The following is a 22,825-nucleotide window of genomic DNA, read 5'->3' as shown; positions in this document are numbered from 1 at the left end:
AAAGTAATTGTAGTCACCTTTGGCTAATGTTATAAGAGTAATAAGAGGAAACCCTGTAATAGTTATAATTTACAATAATCAGAAGGGTATTCCTGTGATTCTTGTGATCGATGGTATAAAGTTTATGATTCATATTTTCTCGTATCATTACAATCTAATAATTTATATTTTAGGTTTTAAAATTTTCATAAGATTTTATTATAATTTTTATATAGTATTATGATTTTATTATAATGTAATATATTCATAAATATATTAATATCATAATAAAATTATTAAATAATTTAGATTTATGGTTGTTGAATTTAATCATGAATTTCTTTTTTCAAATTTTATCATGGTCAAATTTAATTTGAATTTTTTCTTTACCAAACTTGCTCACGAACCCAAACCTTGCAACTTAGGTTGGAACTGTACAATGCTTTTTGAAACTAAACAACCTTGAAGTAAGTTCATCTTTGGCTAGGGTCTTATATGGTAATACATTCATTTGGATCATCCTTTCTTATCTTTTTATTAAAGTATTAGTTTGTTTTGAACTTTCCAGAGCTATCTTTGACAAGATGTTGGTTTATGTAGTGTTCATTGTCAAGTATTGATGCAGAGTGTACCAATATTAGTCAGGGAAACTATTTTGCTTCTTTGCTAACATATATTTGGTTAAGGGATGAAGTTATCTTTTGTACATGTGGGATAGTAGCTGACATTTTGAAATTTTGTGTAGCAATCTGCTCTTTGTGGGAACTGTGCTTTATTCTATTATTGATTGAGTCACAATCTGTTTTCTTGTTAAAGAAGAGCATTACAAAGTGAATTATCTTTTCTATTTTTATATAGCAGCAAATATTTAATGGAAAATTTAAATTTATTTTATACTAACTGCCAATGTAACAAATCTGTTTGAAAAACCCACAAGTTTTTGGCTTTCAAATACATAATTCAATAAGGTAGTTACAGCAGGAATTAACTTGTTATTGCTGTCAGAAGTTAATAAAGCCTTTTGGGATTCTATAGGTTGGATGTTGGCGCTTACCATGCATCAAGCTGGGTGGTTGTTGTGGTCAGAGGCATGAAGCACATGAACTAGAAAATAGTGCCGAAACAAAATAGGGGAGATAATGGCTCAAAGCGTAAGAAAGGAAACAGGTTTCCCTCAAAAATTTTGGGAGGATCCCTCTATTGTAAAGTGGAACAAAAGAACTGCTCATGTTCCCTTGCACTGTCATGCAACAGTTGAAGGTACCAATTTGTACGACTGCTTGTTTACATGAGTAATAAATAGGTTGGAGGGATTTTGGTGAACATGTAACTTGCTATTTTTCTATAGATATCGATGGTGGATAAAATCGTGCTTAATGTGTAGGTTATGGAAATTATTGTGATTCAATTCTATTGCATTGGCCTGGCAGATTTAAATGTTGACCAATGCTTTTTTGGATTAAAATCTACAATATGATAAACTTGGAAATTGGATGTTTTAACTGTATGTAGATTATATTAAACTTCAAAGTAATATCATGCAGTTATTTCTCACTTTCTCATCATAGCAGGCATGTGGGCAATACCTCCATATTTAGCTGTGCAAAAGCTAAGCCTCCACTCTAAGTTTAAAACTTAATTGCGTGCGTCATATGGAAAAGCTTTAATATTCTCAATATATTTTAATATAAAATATTTATTACTTTTTGATCACCAAGATTGTTGAAATTATACTTTCAGATTTAATGGAAAACTCAGAAACTGAATCTTAATTGATTTGCTGTTTAGTTTAGTGACTTTCAGAATTAGGCATAAACATAAAGATGAACAATAATGAAACACGACACACAAATACCCTGGGAAAACCTCCTAAGTGGAAAAACCCAGCAATAAAGACCCACAGGTCTGATTATGCATTCAATTCCAAAGGTTAACAATGTGTACTTAGCTGCAACTCAGATCTGAGATTTGTATTCTGCACACTTGCAGAAATCTGATCTGCTTCTTTATCATGAACAGGTTTGCACTAGGTTCTTACTTCCACAGGGAATAAGACTGCCCTTTCCAGTGAATATATTTGCTTCGGGTCTGTATCAGATCTGCACCTTGAAGAACTTGCTATCAACAGCAACAAAGTATCAGATCTGCACCTTGAAGGACTTGCTATCAACAGTAACAATATTCGCTATGATCTTGAACAAATTCGCTATAATCTCCTTGAACAGATTCGCTAAGTTCAGTATCAACTTTCGCACCTTTAAAGCAGATATCCTTTTTCGCTGTTTGTGTGTGTATTGAATGGCAAATGACTTTGTTATCTATGAGCTCTAACGTGCAAGTTTTCCTTTGGGGTCGGCCCCATATTTGGCACCCATATTTTATATTTAATCTTCACACATTACCTTAATTGTTCTGCCCTATTTAAGGGTCACACGCTACATGGGAATAAGACCCAGCTGAGTCTCCACGTTACATCAAGAAGAAGGGCCCAGTCCTATAAGGATTCGAATCCTTATTTATTTTCCTCACTAAGTTACAATAAACTAACACTCCCTCTTAACTAGGGAGGAAAATAAATACATAACCATATTCACATGGACAATCCCATGGCATGAATAATTACAATGTTTAAGATTAGGGCCCAGCCCTAATAGTACAATCAATATACAATTCGTGATTTGATCATGTAATTACATTACAATGAACCTTTAAATGATCTTCTCTTGCAATGCCTGTAGAGGATGAAGCGAACGCTTCATAACTTTACACTTTCTTGCGGACCTGCATGTAACACCATAATTTTTCATCATGCACATCCACAGAGGATGACAGAGACCTTTCCATATGCACACTTGCAATAATTAACACTCAAAGATATATATAACCATACAACATAAATCATGCACAACCGCAGAGGATACATAAGCTTCTTCACTGAGAAGAACAACCTGTCACCTTGCACACCGTAGAGGGTGAACTCACCTTGCACTCTGCAGAGGGTGAGAAATAACCGCCACCTTGCACTCCGCAGAGGGTGAGAAATAACCGCCACCTTGCACTCGACAGAGGGTGGATTCACCTTGCACTCCGCAGAGGGTGAGCGAGCACTGCCACCTTGCACTCGACAGAGGGTGGATGATATTGCACTCGACAGAGGGTGGATGATACACCCAGTGTATCATAGAATATAACCATAACACTTGTTAGTTTCAACATAGAATATAATAAAGGAAAACATTTGCAATAATCAAGTAACACATTTATCAATTCCATCATTAGAGCAATAGATCACAATGATTAGAAACCAGCAATAAGATTTTACTGAGATAAAGAGTATTTTAAAGATGTCACGGGACTCCCTCTAAAACCCTATCTAGAAGATAAATCCACAACAAATTTCTGACTTAAAGTTGGAACCAAACTTAAATCTAAAACAGAATTTAACTTAAGGATGGATCAACAAACCAATAGATCAAAGGAGGAAATCTTCATGATTGTGAGGATTTGATACTTCATTTATGTTTGCATTTTCTTGCTCATCCTGAATTTGACAGTCCCTTCCAAAGTGGGCACGCTTGTTGCATCGGAAGCATCGGATGTGGGATAAGTCTCTTGGTCTTTTCTTTGAAGGAGGGGCAGGAGAGCTGAAATCTCTATATCTCTTGAAATCATTCTTCTTCCACTGGCTGCCTTCCTTCTTAGCCAAGAGGACATGTTGCTCATCATAAGGGTTCTTAATTTTTCCTTTCGCAGCCAGCCGAGACTCTTCTTGAATGCAATCTCCCATTAATTGATCAAACTTAGGAAGATCAACTCTGGCACAGATTACTTGAACAAATGGTTCGCAAGAGGGAGGAAGACCATTTAGGGCAGTCATAGATAAGTCACTGTCTTCAATGCTCTTACCAATGGTGGCAAGCCGATCTCTCAGCTGAGAGATTCTCATGAAGTAAGCAGCAACAGGTTCTTCTTTCTCTAATTTGATGTAGGAGAGCTGATTCCTTAAGGCAAGGATGTAGTTGGTATTGTTGACTTCGTACATCTTTTCCAATGTAGAGAACATCTCCTTGGCGGACTTCTTCATGGAGATGGATGGCACCAAATGATTTTTGACGGAGTCTATTATTATCCTTTGAGCTTGGAAGTCCTTCTTCCAATCTTCTTTCTCACTTGCACCCTTAGGTTCCTTAGCATTCTTGCTAACATATTCAGCAAGATCATTCAATGCCATCATTATCTTGACCTTCCAAGAAGAGAAATTTGTGTGACCTTCCAACCTATCTTCAGACCTGATATAAGAAGCTATGGGGACTAAACTTTTGAACAGCAGGTTAGAAGGAAGCACAAATCTGATTACAGCCTCTATACAGACCTAGGGCTCTGATACCATGTCGAAATTGTTAGATTCTAGTAATCAGATTTGCAATCGCTTAACATATAGGTGCAGAAGTAAATAATGTACAGTAACAGAAATAAAGCACATAAATAGAGATGCACACAACACAAGACTACCCTGGGAAAACCTCCCCCTTGGAGGAAAAACCTAGCAACAACAGATCTTCAGATCTGATTATAATAGGCAGAAATTATAGTTACAAGTTTGACCCAGCTAAGGCACAATAACCGCAGATGACAATAGATAGAAACCGACTTATCTCAGTCCTTCGGATGCAAGGAAATTACAAGACAATGAATTTGCTTTCCTTCGATGATGGTTCACTGTGCTTCTATGATGATATGCTGCGCTGCCCATCAATGATGTTCACTGTCTTCATACAATAGATGCACAACAGATGAATTTCACCTAGCAGATGTAATTTGCACCATACAATGACAATTCGTTGTCCTCCTAACTGAGTTTGCAGACCTTCAAGGATAATTTGCACAGTTGGAGATTTCGCACCTAGAGCAGATTTGAATCGCACTTTTGGAGCAGAGGTATTCTGTGAACTTGCTTGAATAGTTTCCTTCCAAAATGAATCTGTATTTATACAAGGTAGAGTGAATGCATATAGGGTCGGCCCAATACATTTTGGCGCCTAAACTCACTTTAATTCACACGCCACATAATGAGGATGGGTCCACACGTTAGCCCACACGTTTGGTAAATAGGTCCATGCGTTTTGAATATTATATGTTAGGAATATAAGGGAAGTAGGGCCCAGCCCTATAATGATCCGAACAACATTGGAATAGGGCCCAGCCCTATTTGTTTTACATATTAGATTGAGATAGGGCCCAACCCTATTTAATCCTAATGGATTCGAATGTTGCCTTTGGCAATTCGAATCCATTATAAATATTTTCCAAACTAGTTACAAAACAACAGAAATTAGACTTTCAGATTTAATGGAAAACTCAGAAACTGAATCTTAATTGATTTGCTGTTTAGTTTAGTGACTTTCAGAATTAGGCATAAACATAAAGATGAACAATAATGAAACACGACACACAAATACCCTGGGAAAACCTCCTAAGAGGAAAAACCCAGCAATAAAGACCCATAGGTCTGATTGTGCATTCAATTCCAAAAGGTAACAATGTGTACTTAGCTGCAACTCAGATCTGAGATTTGTATTCTGCACACTTGCAGAAATCTGATCTGCTTCTTTATCATGAACAGGTTTGCACTAGGTTCTTACTTCCACAGGGAATAAGACTGCCCTTTCCAGTGAATATATTTGCTTCGGGTCTGTATCAGATCTGCACCTTGAAGAACTTGCTATCAATAGCAACAAAGTATCAGATCTACACCTTGAAGGACTTGCTATCAACAGCAACAATATTCGCTATGATCTTGAACAAATTCGCTATAATCTCCTTGAACAGATTCGCCAAGTTCAGTAAACCTTTAAAGCAGATATCCTTTTTCGCTGTTTGTGTGTGTATTGAATGGCAAATGACTTTGTTATATATGAGCTCTAACGTGCAAGTTTTCCTTTGGGGTTGGCCCCATATTTTGGTGACCATATTTTATATTTAACCTTCACACGTTACCTTAATTGTTCTGCCCTATTTAAGGGTCACACACTACATGGGAATAGGACCCAGCTGAGTCTCCACGTTACATCAAGAAGAAGGGCCAAGCCCTATAAGGATTCAAATCCTTATTTATTTTCCTCACTAAGTTACAATAAACTAACAAAGATCCCATAAGGGTGAAGTAAGAGCATACAATTGGTAGATATTATTAATCACCATGTGCTCACCTAAACCTTGTGAGGGCAAGGTGAGAACATACAGTAAATGAATAATGATTTTTTATTTATTATTTCCAATAATAACAGTGCCTAGAAAGATGTAACAATGGACTGCAAAAATAATAAAGATATGCTGAAGCTTCAAAGAATAACATGCATATATGAACAATGCTTCTTCCACAATAAATTGCTTCTTCAATGATTACAAAATTTATGCTTCCACAACATGTTGAATATTGAGAAATACAAAATACAAAACTTGTTGCGAATACCAAAATATATGCTGAAATCCAAACAAAGCTTGTACTACAAATACAACCTTTGTGTGAGTTGTCCTCAGTAAATCAGAGGGTTTTCATTCTCCAATCTCCAAGAAATCAAAGGTGGTTCGTCCTCTAATCTCCAGAATCCAAGAGTTTTCGTCACTGAATCCTACAGCTGAACACAAGGCTCAAACTATGACAACAAAGACTGGATAAATTGGCAGATGAGTCAAAGGCCAATGAGCTCCTCAATATATAGCATCAATAGGTCTCGTTTTCCCTCCCAAAGATAACAATTAAAAAGTTAATGAGATTCTTTTCTAAAATTAGCTCTACTCTCTTGTAATTCATTAAGTTCTTGTCATAGAATTTGTCATGAAGAAGCTGCCAAGTTTTTCTGGGGTTGCAACAATCTTTTATGGAAACCCACACCCCCATATTGTTTATTATTATTTTTTTTGTAGCTACTAAGCCATGGCCCCTTTATTAAAATTTAAAATATTTCATATCCTTATAAGGAAAATAAGGATAGAGCCCACATAAGCTAATTAATTAAAAGGGACATTACAAAAGTAGAGAGCACTCTCATATCAAACTGGAGTTGCATAGTAATTGTTGTGCTCGGCAGTTTTTCTGTAAGATGTGCAACATATTAGCTTTTATTGCTTAATGATTTGCTATGATTTGTTCACACTGTTGCTGGTTCCATTTACGACAGTGCATGTATTGATAGTTTAGGCCCCCCTTGTAATGTCCCCTATTTGGATCCCAAAGATTTTCTGTGCCTAAATTCTTAAATTGCCTGCAGCTTCTTATTTTGGTACTTAGTGTTAGCAATTTTATAAGATTTATATTGCCAGACAGGGTTCAGAAATAGAATGACTGTTATTTTAGATCTACAGTGTCATCTAAATGGAGTACTGTAATATAATAGATATCAATCTATAAGTTTAGATGCATATTAATCTTATAGATATACCACTATGATATCTGACTTGGTCGGAGTTTCTGAGACTAACGACTTGACATTTATTACAGCAATTATAACTTCAAGTGAGTAGCGAGTATTACTACTGGTCTGCTAGTATTTAAATATAACTGTATATTGTTCTGGAGGTGAGACGGTCATGGGCTGTTACCAGTTATCTCTTCGAATATAGGCGAAATATCTATTATTGATCGATCTGATTCTGTCCTTCCCTAAGTGATGTAATGGATGCAAAAATATATGTTTACTCAACCTATTGGTTGTGTCTCTTGGAGTATAGAGACACGTTCATTGGTTATGTCATAATCGCATCACTTCAATATATTACTGATTATTGTGATCCTTAATGAATTGATTTGCTTCCTTAATCATGTTTGATGTCTTTCTTATATCGATATTGTATGGAGATCAATAATTAATAGTTCGATGGTATTAATGTTATCGGCTTCATCATTCACAGTTGGAACTGTGGATGGATTGGATATGAGATATCATAGATCTGATTAAAGAGGTTCATTCATATGGACGATAATTAATTGCCATGTGATGTTCCCTTATCGACGTGGCAGAGGTCTATGTGCCTTTCAACAGGAAGGATTGTTTTGGCGATTACCAACATTAACGGCAGTAACATTGAATACTACCCAAAAACTTCTATTTGCGTCCATATACTCAGGACGAAATACCCACACAGCAGTGGAAGATTAATGGGCCTCAAGTCTAGCACTTGAATACGATTCATATTTCCACTAATTATAATATATATAATCTGATTTATTTAGATCGCTAATTCTCAGTCGATAGATGACAGTTATTCTCTCCGTAGTTAAATTGGTAATCTTTATTTTAGGAGTTTTATTTGTCTCAAAATATGTTATTATTTGATAAATATGAAATTAATATATTAAATCTTGTTTAGTATTTGTTAAGATTTAGTTCATTCTATTTATTTATTTGGTTATGTATATATATATATTTTTAATTATATTATTATTTATTGTTAAATTTTATTTTAGAGAGGGCATTATATGGGGACATTACACCCCTTGGGCCTCCCTTGCATTTGGAAATGCTATAACATGCATATTAGCTTTTATTGTTTAATGATTTGCTGTGATTTGTTCACATTGTTGCTGGCTCCATTTACAACAGTGCATGTATTGAAAGTTTAGGGCCCCCATTACATTTGGAAATGCTAGAACATCTAGGATCATAAACAGATAGTTGGAGTCACTTGATCAATATGGTCAAATAAATGGAAATGTTGCAAAATGCTGGAATTTGCCCATATTAACTGAATTTCAAATTCAGTTTGCAGTTTAGAGTACAAAATTACAAGAATGCTTAATTGAGGTCACTGGTGTGCCTTTTACCATGGTCCCACAATGCTTGGCTAATGCTCAAAGAAGATAGTCCTAATAGTAAAAACATTGTAATAATAAATTAAATCATTGTTTTTTTGTTGGTTGGAAGACGTGCTTGTGAACTTTTGTTGTTCTATAATTAGTCAATGATGGTAGATGAGTTCTCTCTTTTGTGTTTTGTGCCCATTTAATCAATCTTTGGTTATTGCAAAACAGTCTGTGTCATGACTCTTTAGAATTTGATATGTGTTCGAAATCTTGCTCCAATACCATCTTTGTTTATTTGAACTATATGTTTTGTGATTGAAAGGATTGAGATGCTCGGCTTTAGCAATTTTTTTATACATTTGGAAATGCTCTGGGACTTGTGTTTGTATAAGGAAGACAATTAAACTACATTTCTGTGATTAAGAATATAATAATTGAATTTTGTAGGTCAGTCTTCATGGTAAATTTCTATGGGATAAAGTTACATAATATCAGTGGCAATACTATGTGATATCTTGAAGTGCTTTATCTTTTACTCATGACCAGAGTGAAAAAAAATGTGTTCAATGCAGGAGCTTTAAGATTTTGGATTGAGCGCAACAATGTTGATTTCGAGGCTGCTACTCTGGCAGCATGGGGAGATGAATCTGTTTCGGCTTCTCTTGAGAGTGCTGCATTTTGGGTCAAAGAATTACCTTATGTTATGTCTTTGAGTGGCTACTGGAATTTCTTTCTAGTTCCAAATCCTGAAGAAGCTCCTCAGAAGTTTTATGAGATCAGCTTTGACGACTCTACATGGGGAACCTTGCCAGGTAAGTAACTCATCATTATAAATATTTTATCATAACTTTTCTGGCACTAATAATACAATTGGATCATTCCTTGTTTTAAGTATTTTTATATTTGTTGTCTTGACTCTTAATCCATCTCACAGCCATCTTCCCGTGCATTTTATCCTGTCCTTACTCCCATTGTTTCTCCTTGACAAACATGGATTCTAGTTGTTGATTTTGTGAAAGTGAGAAACGTAAAAAATTGAGAGTATAAGGAAGCGAGACTAATTAATAGCAGAGCTTCTGTTATGGATTCTATTCTGAGGCCCACAGATATATGTAGAAAACTTTGAAGTGTGAAATTCTCAAATAAACATACCGTTTAAGATTAGTCTACTTTTTCTAATCCATATTTTTTTCTATTGAAGTCTTATTGAAAAAATAAAGTTTCAGGAACAGAAAATGGTGCTACTAGTATAGGCTAGCTACTCTACTTGAGTGCACAAGGATATGATATGCACAAGCATTTGAAAACCCATTTGACAAGTATTCCTCCTGGAACTGGATAGGACATATTGTGACATTATACAAAAATGAAATTTGAGAATTTTCTACACTTGCGTTTTGTGATTTCAGGGACCTTTGGAACATTTGTTTGGGTACAAACTTTACTGATCAAAATGTATGCCTAAAACCATTTTGGTGGTTGTAGAGGATGGCCGAATTTCTCCAAAGCATTCTGTGGTGTGAAATTCCAACCAACAGTGAAGGACTTATGCCCTCGACTAGATGACCTCCTAGTTTTTGGCATTTTTCCAATTGCAACTTGGATGAGTCTTCCCCCCTTGGGAAGCAATGAGCCTCATTGCTTCAAAATTTGATTTGTAATGATCATAATAACTTCTTATTACAAAAGTGATTTTCTTTGACTTGAGTGCGGAGATCTGCCAAAATTCATTTTTATTAGTTGTGAAAATTCTCAAGTTGGAACTCCAACAAACCAACATTTACAATTGTTGTAGTTGCTCTTCTTGCACAATTTTAAAAGGATGAAGATTCCAACAGTGAATAGACTTCTGATTTCTTCTACCACAATTACCATGGTGGTTTGAGAAGATTCTACAATGTGCCCAATACCAAAATTCTTAGGCCTCATCTATAGCCCAAGAGATTTGAACTCCTTGATCATCTTTGCCAAGGTCTTAACCATTGCATCCCTTTTTGTCAACATCTTAATAGTTGATACTAATTCCTCTAGTGTGTTTTTCAAAATGCCAAATGAATATGAAGGATAATGTATGTGTTGGACATTAGAAAGGCTTACCATGTTCTCATTTTTTTATATTTGGACTGAAATGGTGATTGAATTATTAACAAAGGAGAGAAAACTCCTTAAATAAGCAAATTACAAACGATGTTTCTAAAACAGAAATGATCAAAACGAAAACAATAAAATAAATTTACTAAAACTAACTAAAGTACATAAATGACCATTATATGCTAAATATTAACAATATTACTTTAATACCCTCCCTCAATGGTCATTCTACTAACTACACCAAGTTGCCCCCTAAATTTTACAAACTTGTCTGGGCTTAGAGACTTGGTTAGAATGTCCGCAGTCTAATCCTTAGTTGGAACATACTGCAACATCACATATCCATCTTCAACAAGCTGTCATATGAAGTGATAATGGAGCTCTACATGCTTCATTTGCTTGTGAAAGACTGGACTCTTGGTAGGCTTTAGCACCCCTTGGTCGTCATAGAACAAGGGTGAAGGCCTTGCTTGAGACATTTTTATGTCAGAAAGCATCTGCTGAAGCCATACTGCCTGACATGCTGCTTTAACAATTCCTCGATATTCTGCTTCAGTCGAGGAAAGAGCTGCTACTGCCTACTGTTTCTTACTGGTCCATGTGTTTGCACCCGTGCCAAGACTGAAGACACACCCATAAGTAGACTTTTTGTCATCAACAAAACTTGCCCAATCTGAATCTGTAAAACCAATCAGTTGAGGATCATTGCTTGTGTTATATAGAATGCCAAGGTCACCTGTCCCTTTCACATATCTCAATACACAATTTGTTGCAACCCAATGTTCCATTTTTAGCAGTTTGGACAGGGTCCTTATCTTGTAGCAGTTCAATGGTCTTCATTGCTCAGCTTCATCCTGGATTCTGTTGATAATCAGTATTGAAGTCATAAGTGATTTAATTAAATATTATTTCCTTATCCTGAGGTTTAATATTTAATTATTTTATTACTGATTAATGTTATATTGGGTGACTTAGGAAAAGACATTTATATCTAATATCAATGTTATTATTTCCTAAGTTAGGTGTTGAAATTTGAAGAATGCATTAAGTTATTGTTGAAGACTTAGGCAAGTTCGAACTTGTTTAATTATTGGTTAAAATGCAACTTGGGTGCCCACCTTGTGAAATGAAATGAAATGTTATTTGGATGCCATGTGATTGTTGTTCTCAAATTCTGATTCCCTTGTCTCCTCTGTAAGAAAATTAGAGCTTCTGTCGCATAAAGGGAGAACAATGAGAAAATAGAAATCCAGAATAACATATAACAAGGTTTATCACAAAACCTTCTACACTTTAAGCTTATCCTAAGCTTAGGTGGGTATACCTCTTGTGAATACTTTCACAATTATAATATAAGATCCACAGTAAACCAGTGCTAGAAATCTGTAAACCTCATCACCTCAACAATACTGAAACAATAAAAGAAAACCTGTGTTCATTTTCAGTTTTGACCCCAAGAAAGATAGAAAACTCCACAAATAATATCAATGCCTTATCCGGGCTACAGAGTCACCCAAAACTAGATAAGAATTCTGAATCAGGACATTCACATACATTTTATCACTTCGGCTTCACCAACCTAATATATGCCTGACATATATATATATATATATATAAGTTTTTCCTTTATGCTAGACCTAGTCATCAAATTCAAGCAGAAAACTATTGATTTACTAACAGAAAGATTTCACGTATATTTAATTCCCCTCCTTGAGAGAAAAACCTAAAACATGTCTGTAAGATTGCCTTGCAAACCCTATCCAATCAAATAACCCTAGATTATTTAAAAGAAACCAGTAAATCAATGAATGCATACAATAAGACAACAGAGGTCTCGGCTCAAAATGCTTTGATCTGTATATTAATATTCATTTTCAAAATCGTACATAACTCAAGGTGATTTCTGAAAGAACCAGAAAACCTTCTATATATTTCGGTAGAGTTTCTTTACAAATTCTTGTGATGATTCTTTTTGAAGTCTTGGTATCCATTTATAATGATATGGATGCGAACAAGCTTCAGACTTTCCTAGGAATAGTTTTGTTACAACCATAATTTCCTCTTTAAAAGAGGTTACAACCATTTTCATTCCTAACTTCCTGAGGGTTGTTGCAAAGCTGCCACATCAATTAGCTATTCTTGAGCCTCCTCTTCTTGCATCATATATTTGTCTTTCCATTCTTGAAACTCGTCATCACTAGGCCAAGAATAACTAACAATTTTCTTCTTTAGCTTATTTAATCTTTTCCAAGTGCTTCTTAACTGCTTGACTTCTGCCTCCAAAAAACCATAATGTGACTTCATCTTTTCAATTTCTTCAATTGTTCGAATAAATAAAGATGTGTCATCTGAATTGATAACATTATTTATCCGTTGTGACAATTTATGGCCTAACTCACCAAGCCATACCTCTTCATCCTTTATCTTGCTAGTACTAACAAAACCTCCAGGAAATAATTCAAATTTCTGATCAGTGTACTCTTTCCTGTACAGGTTTGCTTTTCTTTCTAGACCAGCTCTTCCTTCTGCTAACCTGGACATACCTTTTACTAACTCACGAGTGGACTTAATGGTGGCATCAGCATCTGCCCCTTCATTGGGTGAGCACATAAGTTCCGAATCTGCTTCCCTAGCCATCCATTTATTTAGAATTGGCTCCAAAACAGCTTTATCCTCATTTAAAGAGGTCAACATATTCAAAATTCTCTTCATGTATATATATACAATAGGAGCCCCTACTGTGTCAGCAAACTTCAAGATTGTGCCTCTAACCTTCTCTTCATACTTACTTGCAAAAACAGCCTAAGCTTGTTTCAACTTTTCTATTTCATCTTGAAGAGTCTCAGATGATTGAAAACCATATGTCCCAGGGGAAGGGGGAAACTCAACGATTGGGACAGTGGGTGAAGATGTTGTTGGAGTGGAAGCAATCATCAAAATGGATGACTCACCTTTCTGCTGCGGCCCTTCAATCTGACCTTTTAACTTTGCAATTATTTTATCCTTGTGGGCTAATTCCACCTTAGCCTCATTGTATGCTTTTAAAATTACTTCCATCTTCACATGGATGTCAGCCTTCTCTTTTGCTTCTCTCTCAGCTACTGACATGTTGAACTTTGCAAACTCCAAAGTTGTACCAGCAGCCTCCACCAGCCCTGTGTCTTTCACTCTTTTTACAATCATTCCCCCTGAGTAGTTTGACTCTGAGGGGCCTTTTCTCTTCTTGATTTCTTCCCTTCTTAATGACCACATGACCAATGCAGCATGATCCTTGCTAAAGGTCAACCCTTCTAAGGGCTTTTTCTCCTTTCTGACAGCATCAAGGATTAATGCGTCAGCTATATCCCACTCAGGGAGAATTAACACTCCAACCTTTGCTATCATTTCTCTCCCCTGCTCAGGGGTAATGGCTTCAAATTCAGCCATCATTTCTTTCTTAACCTCTTCTTCAACTGCAGATGTGTCCTTATCAGGATACTCCATTTTCCTTTTCTCACATCTTTTCTTGAAGTTTTCCATGTTTGTTCTCCAAACAAACTGCATGAAAGATCCTATTTTGACAAAATTGTTATCGGCCAAAAACTCCTCACTGGCCTGTTTGATAACAGGGTCCAGTTCTTTGCCTATAAACTCCCCTGCAGTTAGGTCCATTTGGGCACTTGTCGGCTCCTCAGGCATTCCTTCTTGCAACTCCTCATAAGTGAGGGCAATTTCCCCAAGATTTCCTAATTGCAACAGTTGCTCTGCTGCTACATGTTCATCTCCCACATGAATTGGGGATTGGGATGGAGAGTATAAAGCTTCACCTTTTTGTATCTCCTTTTCTACTCTTTGCCTCTTGGGTGAATCTTGGATTTCTACCACATCTATTACAGGCCTTTTTCCTTTTGATGAGGAGGGCTCATCTCTTGCCGGCATCAACACATTGTATGTTGATCTCTTTTGTATTATATAATCTCTCAGGGGCATTGCCTTTGCAAATGCAGGGTTAGCTAAGACAAGTTTAACCTTCTCAGGGTCATTTTTCAAAATAATTTCCCTCCTTTAAAACCTGCATTAAATCCTCAAAATGGAGTATCAAAAATTTGACCTTCTCCTCAAAAGGGGTAAAACTGGGCAAAGGATCATAACTACTGTCAAACTGGTGGATGAAGTCAATGGCCTTCTTGTATGCAATCCACTTTTCTTTTCTTAGTTCCTATTCATCTAAGTTGAATTCATTCTTGATCAAATCTTCAGGAAAGTGGAATTGGTGGGCCCTCCCTCCACATTTGACTCTTTTTCTGAACATATCATTGAAAAACCCTTCTGGGTCAGCAAATCTTACCGCCGCAGTGGACAACCTATAAGGTTGAAGGAACTTGTCAAAATGTACCCATCCTCCCTTGGTAATTACAAATTGGTGAGCCATGGTTACAGTTGGGAAAATAGATCCCCTGCCTTTGTTTGTCAACTTTGCTTCCTGCAGACTTCCTAATTGTCTCAACACCTCTGCAATTCCAATCTTCAAGGGGACTTGGTAAGGGAGCAGATATGGAGCTCCTCTAAACCCATAAACTCTGAAAACAGTAGAAATAGGGTATCAGTAAATATCACCCCAGTTATGCACAATTTTGATGTCCTCAGCAAATTCTTTTGGCCTGAGGAACTCGAGAAGGGCTTTGGGAATCCTAGGGTTTTTCAGAACACATCAGGATCCTAATCCTGGATGCAAAACATCTGTCAAATTTCAGGTAGCTAGTATCCTCTCTGTCCCAAGATAGGATAGTGCTCCATAATTGTACTGGCATTTCTTTTCCATCCTTCTCTTTTAATAAATCCATCTCACTGGCAAAGTAGTCTGCACCCTTGAATAAGAACATGTGCATAAGGAGGGAATACCATCCAAAAGGCCTGATTACTTTGGCATTTTTAATTCCTATCAAACCCTCATGAATAGCATCAATGAGGTAGGGAGCAAAGTCAAATGTTATGGCCAAGGATGTGTTAAGGATTTGTGCAATCATAAGCATGTAATGTGTGGGCATGGTTGTTTCTGCATCTTCTCCAAAAATCTGGCAAAGAGACTAGTACATTCCCTTAGCCCTCAAAGTAAAAAGGTTCAGGGAGAAGGGCTCCATGGTGCTTGGGCCTACCACTGTTAATCCTCCTATCTTTATAAAGAACTCCTTCAATGGACCACTTCGGAGATGATCCCTCTGTGTCTCATAAACCTTAGCCAATGTCTCAAAATTGATAGGCTCTAAGTAATTGGAGACTTCACTGAGTCTGAAAACCTTTCTAAACTCATCATCATTTATTTCAATCAGAACCCTTCCATTCACATTTCTAATTACTTTGGCCACAGGGTCATAATTGGCTACAATCTGGGTCAAGAGGTCCACATCCATAAAAACCCCAGGCACTATCAATTTTCCTATATCTAGCTCCCACAAACTGTTGTTCAGTGCGGGAGAATGCCTTTGACCAAAAGCAACCCTGAAGAGTCCTAACCCTGTCATTCCTATCTGTGCATCCCTTAACCAATTTCCTTTGTCATACAGACCATCACTAACCCTTAGGCGGGGAGAATTGGGCACAAGTTCTTTAATCTTTGCAGCACTATTGGTTGACAGAGTCAATTGCTCAGGAAGTCATTGCAGATGGCTCTTTCCTGATAATCGACCTTCCCTTTGAATTCTCTTCGTGGAGCCATCTTAAGGAAATTTACTTTCTTTAACTAATTAACCCTTTAGCCCCCTCGGAAAATCAGAAACCTAGCACACCAAGCAGTCGACAATTACAGAGCAGGATTTCAAGAAACTTACCCGTGATTAAAGAAAATTCGCCTTGCACTTTGGTTCTTGTTCAAGAATTTTAAATGCAGATAGGAAAAACTTGGCCTTAGAGAAATTTATTGCAGTAACTGAGGACTTGACTAGGGCTAATTAAGAGGCATGCTTCAGCTATCAATTTCATAAATTCAAATTTTGGCACCAACCGATAACCAGTCGCTTCTAAAAAAAATTGTTTTTCCTTTGTCGCTGACCCGCGGACCTTAAACTTCATGCAACTTCAACCAGCGGGTCAGCGACGACCCTTAGATCCTGTGGAACTAAATTGACCTTTATCTCACCGTAACTGTTTTCCCCTTAACACTCGGTCTTAACCGTCACTTGGGCCTGCCAGTAACGGCTTGTCGCTAGGTTGGAGACCTTAAACCTCGCACAACTTCACCATGCACCTCAGCGACCACCGTAGATCTCTTCCAAACTTGTCTGACCTTTACCTTCCCCGGGCAACTTTAACTTACCCGCCAAGCACTAACCGCCGTTTGCTAACTATTTTCCTAGCCGGCCGCTGGCGGTTTGTCGCTAAAGCGCTGACTTTAAACATTGCACATCTCCGTCTCACGGTGCAGCGACAATTGTTGGATCTTCACTTAACCGCTCGATCTTTATCGTTCGCTGTAACCGCTTGCCCTTTAACTTCTATCTCACCATGACTGTGAATGGTTTGTCGCTGGGTCGCGAGCCTTAAACTTTACACGACTTCAACCAGCGGGTCAGCGACGGCCGTAGATCTCCATGAAACTCGTCCGGCTTTTAATTCCTTTAACTATCAAAGTGGGCCCTATACCTTCGATTTACTTAGCCCGCGCTTATGCCAGGTGTATCCACCTGTCATCCATTTATTTGCTCACAAGTATATCGGTTTCCACCTTCTGACAGCCACGTGTATTTCGGGCAACTGGATCATTTTCCCTTTTGGCAGAACTGCCTCGCAAACACTTCCACCTGTTATGCCACGTGTTTTACCACCTTATCGGGACCCGCCAGCTTAGTGCCACCCGGATTGATAGCTCATTGGTCGCTACTCCGTGAAGGGTAAACTTCAGATACCTTCGCATTGCGAAGTAGCGACAACCCTTGATCATCATCAAACATGCAGTCACTTTAACACCCGTAGCAACATCCTCAAAAAAGGTAGGTCCCACCATTAGTCGTTGTTTCGCAAAGAATAATCTTCGCGCATCTTAACCTTGCGACTCAGTGACCGTCGTAGATCTCCATGAAACTTACCCACGCTTTAGCATCCTCAGAAAGACTTTAAGGAAATGAGGGTCCCTTTGTTAGTCACTGTTTCGCGAAGAGTAATCTTCGCGCATCTTCTCTTTGCGGTATAGCGATATCCATAGGATCAACAAGAACTTGCACGGTGATTAAGAGACCCGACAAGGGACGCAAAAGACTTAGGAAAAAGGCGGAAAATTAAGAGAAATCATAACCCGCCTAGGAGAAAACCTAAAAAGGGCCCCTCTTCGCACGACAGACTAATGCTTCCACTTAAGTGGAAAAAGCAACAAGGAAAAAGAACGCAAGGCCTATAAGATGAAAAGGGGAAATTCCAAAACCCAAAACCCCTAGAAAGATAACCCTCAGAGGCAGAAAGAAATACTAAACCCTTGCAGTTTTTAGCGGATTGAAAGAAGAAAAATCCCAATACTCAAAATACAGACAACAGTGATAGTGAAATGAAATGCAATTGGAGAGGTGAATTTGGGAGCATTTACATTGGAATTTCAGAGGGAAAAAACTATAAATACAGGTGCTTGGCCTCCCATTTGGACATCTTGAAAAATTGCATCGTTATGCTGCCGGTTTGGCAATTGAAATCTGAGCTTCGAAGTGAGCCTTCCTAGCTAAGTGCAGTTTCGTACTTGCAAGACAATACCTAGCTGTTTTACCTGTCCTTTCAGTGATATTTGCGAGTTTGTTGAAGTGTGGAATTGCTGGTTCTGTTGTAGTTCGAGTTTTGGTGTGTTTCCAGGCTGTTGGGGAAGTCGTGGCAGAAGCATATTTTCATTCATAAGTCTCCGTGTGACCTCCTGCTGCTTCTGGGTATTGGCTCCTTGGTTTTCGATGTCCTAGGCGATTCTTCCCGTAACTTTGCATTGGAATTTATCTTGCAAATCGAACTTTTGCTTTGGTACGCCCTATGCTGGAGGTGCTTTGGGTTGTGTGTCTTGGGTTTGGTGCATTGTTAGTTGTTGTTTATCTATTCTATCCTTATCACCTTCTTTGTATCTTTCATTTGCATCTAGTTTGGGGGTTTTCCGTTGAGTATAGAGAAAGATATGAGTGATTCGGTGGGGGTTTTCAGCTTGCTGTCATAAAACTACAGATTTCCAGAAGTTGGTGTTTGGGAGTGCCTTTCGTAGTGTGAGTAGGTTAGTTGTTTTGGGAGTGATTTGGGGTGTTTTTGGGTGAGTTTGGAGAGAGAATTGAGCATTTCTTAGTTTCTTGAAGTTGTTGGTCTGCGTGTTATTGATCGTAGGATTTCATAAATTCATGTTGAAGGATCTTTTGGGAGTTAGTAACTGTTTGAAGAAATTTATCAGCATTGGACAGCATTACTTCTCTATTCTATCTCTCTATTTTATATTGTAAGGTTAAGTAGTAGTACTACTAACCATTTTTGGATTGTAAGCATTCCCACTGGAAAGTGGAAGAGGCTGGCTTGCCGCCTATATTTTGATATTTGTTACTCAGTCCTCCCGCTACATAAGCGGTTGAGTGATATTTGCTTGTAATGGTCCTCCTGCTACATGAGCAGTTGAGTGATGTTTGTTGTAATGATCCTCCCGCTGCATAAGCGGTTGAGTTGAGCTTGTTTGGTGTGATCAGTCCTCCTGCTGAAACATTGCGGTTGAGTGATTCGTGTTATGGGAGTGTTGTTCTCTTGGCTGGTTTATCGCCAAGTTTCTTGATTCACCTGCTGGATAAGCGGAAGGGGCTGGCTTGCCGCCCATTATTGTATTCAACACTTCAACAAATTATTACCAACGATCCCCTACTACCGTATGCTCTCACCCTCCCAGTCTGGGCTCTTGGTGATCAAAAGGTGTAGGGTTCCCTTCAGTTGTTTGAATTTCATTATTCTAACCTGTTGATGTGTCTTTTATACATGACCAAACACAGAATAAAATACTTAAAGGTACCTTATCCTCTCTTGAACAAAGTTCCCGACTGCTAAAGATCTCGCCAAAGGATCAGTCAGAGTAACTCCAAGGTTCTGTTATGGAGGATCTCTACGTGTGGATAAGCTCTTTGTGGTATGATGTGATTTTGCTGGAATTACAAGGGGACTTACACTTGATGACTTGAATGTTTGATTTGCTGGAATCACAAGTCCTATTTACTAACTGGAAGACAAACAAATGGCAAAAGATGCAAGGTTCAGGAAGTCTACTCTACTACCTAGAATGCGAGAAGATGGATGAACGACTAGGTGGAGTCCTACTGGGCTGGGTCTTACCATCAGGCTTGAACAATCTGACACCAACTCAGTGCAATCTTCTAAGGGATGCTTCCAATACGTTCAAATCGTACGCCATCAGACATTGATCACCATTCAAGATAATGCATGAACAATAGATGTGTACGACTTAAGATTAAGCTCGTTTTATGCCAGTTGACCATGCAGGGCGCACTTACAATCAGTAAGAGGCTAGTGGTATGGACTAGACGGATTCCACATAGGTGCATTCAACAACGTCTTTCATTCAATTTAATTATCTATCATCTAAAATGAAGATTCAACAAGAGACCATGCATATTGCAATGAAACAACACACTTCACCATAACTTCAATGAAAATGGAGTTTGTTTACAATCACTGGCAACGATTTCTTGCCTTGTCCTCCTAATTTACTCTAATTGCTATTCTATTAGCTGACTATTCACTATTTCTAACTATTCACCCCACTACTGATTATTGACTAACTATTAGCCTTTACAAATGAGGAGCCAGGGCTTATATAGCGCTCTCAATACAATTCAATGGCTCAGATCAATTTTAGATCAATGGCCAAGATTTTACAATGAAAACCCTAATTAGGGTTTGTTACAACCAACTCAATTTTGACCAATGAAATAATTGCATTATTTGGACACATGTCTTCTCTGGAATATTCGACCAATGGATAACTGGGGTAGGTACATCGAAGTTTGTGCCATCTTTGATGAGTCAGATACATTGAATCTGGACACGCTGAGGTGGACCAATCCGATTGGAGGAGTGATGACTGGGATGCCACCTTGTCTGACACTTGCAACTTGGTAGATATTCAATTTGATGATGCTGAGAAGCTAACTTTAATTAACTCTTCTGAAACTGTCTGCCTCTTCAACGAACCCTTGCTTTAACCTCCTTTGTCTTCAATGTGCAGGATGGATGGTGTACCTTTCCTTGGAATGCTGGACTGGAAGATGTTGTCCTTGATGATGCTAGACTGGAGAAGGTCGTCCCTGATGATGCTGGACTAGAGAAGGTCGTCCTTGTTGATGCTGGATTGGAGAAGGTCGTCCTTGTCTTGGCCTGGTCTTCTTTCAACTGCAAGACAAACCAAAAGATGATTAAGGACACATAATAAATTCATTTCAACATAGTATTTTACACCTTAAATCATCAACAAGAAGACATCAAAATGAAGTTTGTTCAAGATTCATTCCAGGGACAGGGTCTATAAGAATTTCACCCTGGACCCTCTGGAAGGGTCAGGAGCGAAATTAGCATTCCTGGCTCAAATTGTTCTCACTTTGCAACCGTACTTGCTTAGATACATGCCCAGGGACGCCCTCATTCTCAACCAACACCAATCTTGATGCAAATTTGGGGCAAAAGAGAGGTTTTTAAGAATTTCGCTCTGGACCCTTTGGAAGGGTCAAGAGCGAAATTCACCTTTTAGGACAAAATCTATCATGTTTCCACTCCAAAATACCTTCCAAGGCAAGCACACACTAGTTTTCCTTCCTCTAGAGCCTAGGGATCCACGCCTTGACCTCTATCTTGAGCAATTTTGAGTGAAATTGGGAATTTCGCTCTGGACCCTCTGGAAGGGTAAGGAGCGAAATTCCTGTTTTGGCTTATTCCTCCATCTTCTTCACTTTCAATTTATCTTGCAAGGCTTAAATAACCTCCCTCCAGTCTTTTCATGCCTTAGGAATCAGAATCCTATCTTGACACAGGGGAAATAGTGATTTTGATGAATTTCGCTTTGGACCCTTTGGAAGGGTCAGGAGCGAAATTCACTTTTTGCTTGCCCATTCACACCCAATTTGACTTTCTTCACTTCATTTCATCTGGATTCCCTCACATGGAATCCACTTCCCAACTTGGCAACATTGGTTTGATCTCCACAAGGCCTAAAAAGTCAAATTCGCTCAAAAAACTAGCCAGGGACAGGACCTATCCAGAATTTCGCTCTGGACCCTTTGGAAGGGTCAGGAGCGAAATTCCAATTTTAGCTCAAAATTTGCATCTTTGGTGATCAAACATCTTTCCAAGGCATTCCAAATAGCTTCTCTTACCCTAGTCTAGGCCTGACTTAGCACAAAATTTGGAGAAAAGGATGGTTTTAGTGTTTTTCGCTCTGGACCCTTTGGAAGGGTCAGGAGCGAATTTCTTGTTTTGAGCTCATTTCCTCATATTTGATGACTTCAATTCACCTCCAAGACTAAGGACACATTGCCTCACTCCTATCTAGGCCACAAAAATCAAAATTTTAACTTGTCTTGCAAAGAAAGTAGGTGATCCTAGGATTTTTCGCTCTGGACCCTTTGGAAGGGTCAGGAGCGAAATCCTTGGTTTGGGCTAATTTCCATCATTTTTCAACATCAATTAACTTCAAAAGGCAAGAACATGTCTCCTCGCACCCATCCAAGCCATGAAAACCTAATGTTTGACTAGACTTGCAAGGAAAATAGGTGATTTTAAGATTTTCGCTCTGGAGCCTCTGGAAGGGTCAGTAGCGAATTTCTTCCTCTAGCCCAAAATCATCAATCTCGGAGACAAAAATCCATTCAAGGGCAATCTCAAGAGCTTCTATCATCTTTGTCTAGGCCTGGCTTGGCACAAATGTGAGAGGAATAGGTGGATTTTAGAATTTCGCTCTGGACCCTCTGGAAGGGT

At 38.2% G+C, this 22,825-nt stretch overlaps 1 protein-coding gene across 1 annotated transcript in view; it reads left to right on the top strand.

The window, feature by feature from the left end:
• LOC131060759 (uncharacterized) overlaps window positions 1-22,825 on the top strand; it is a 297,226-nt gene that overhangs the window by 11,261 nt on the left and 263,140 nt on the right. Inside the window, exons 2-3 of the mRNA XM_057994137.2 lie at window positions 1,015-1,239; window positions 9,355-9,594. Coding sequence (XP_057850120.2) covers window positions 1,119-1,239; window positions 9,355-9,594 — 361 coding nt within the window. The 5' untranslated portion in view covers window positions 1,015-1,118. The remainder of the gene's footprint in view (window positions 1-1,014; window positions 1,240-9,354; window positions 9,595-22,825) is intronic.

This window comes from Cryptomeria japonica, chromosome 10 (assembly GCF_030272615.1).
Source record: "Cryptomeria japonica chromosome 10, Sugi_1.0, whole genome shotgun sequence".
Classification (NCBI taxonomy): Eukaryota; Viridiplantae; Streptophyta; class Pinopsida; order Cupressales; family Cupressaceae; genus Cryptomeria; species Cryptomeria japonica.
Note: the sequence above shows the minus strand (reverse complement) of the source record. Positions and strands in the feature narration are given on the sequence as shown.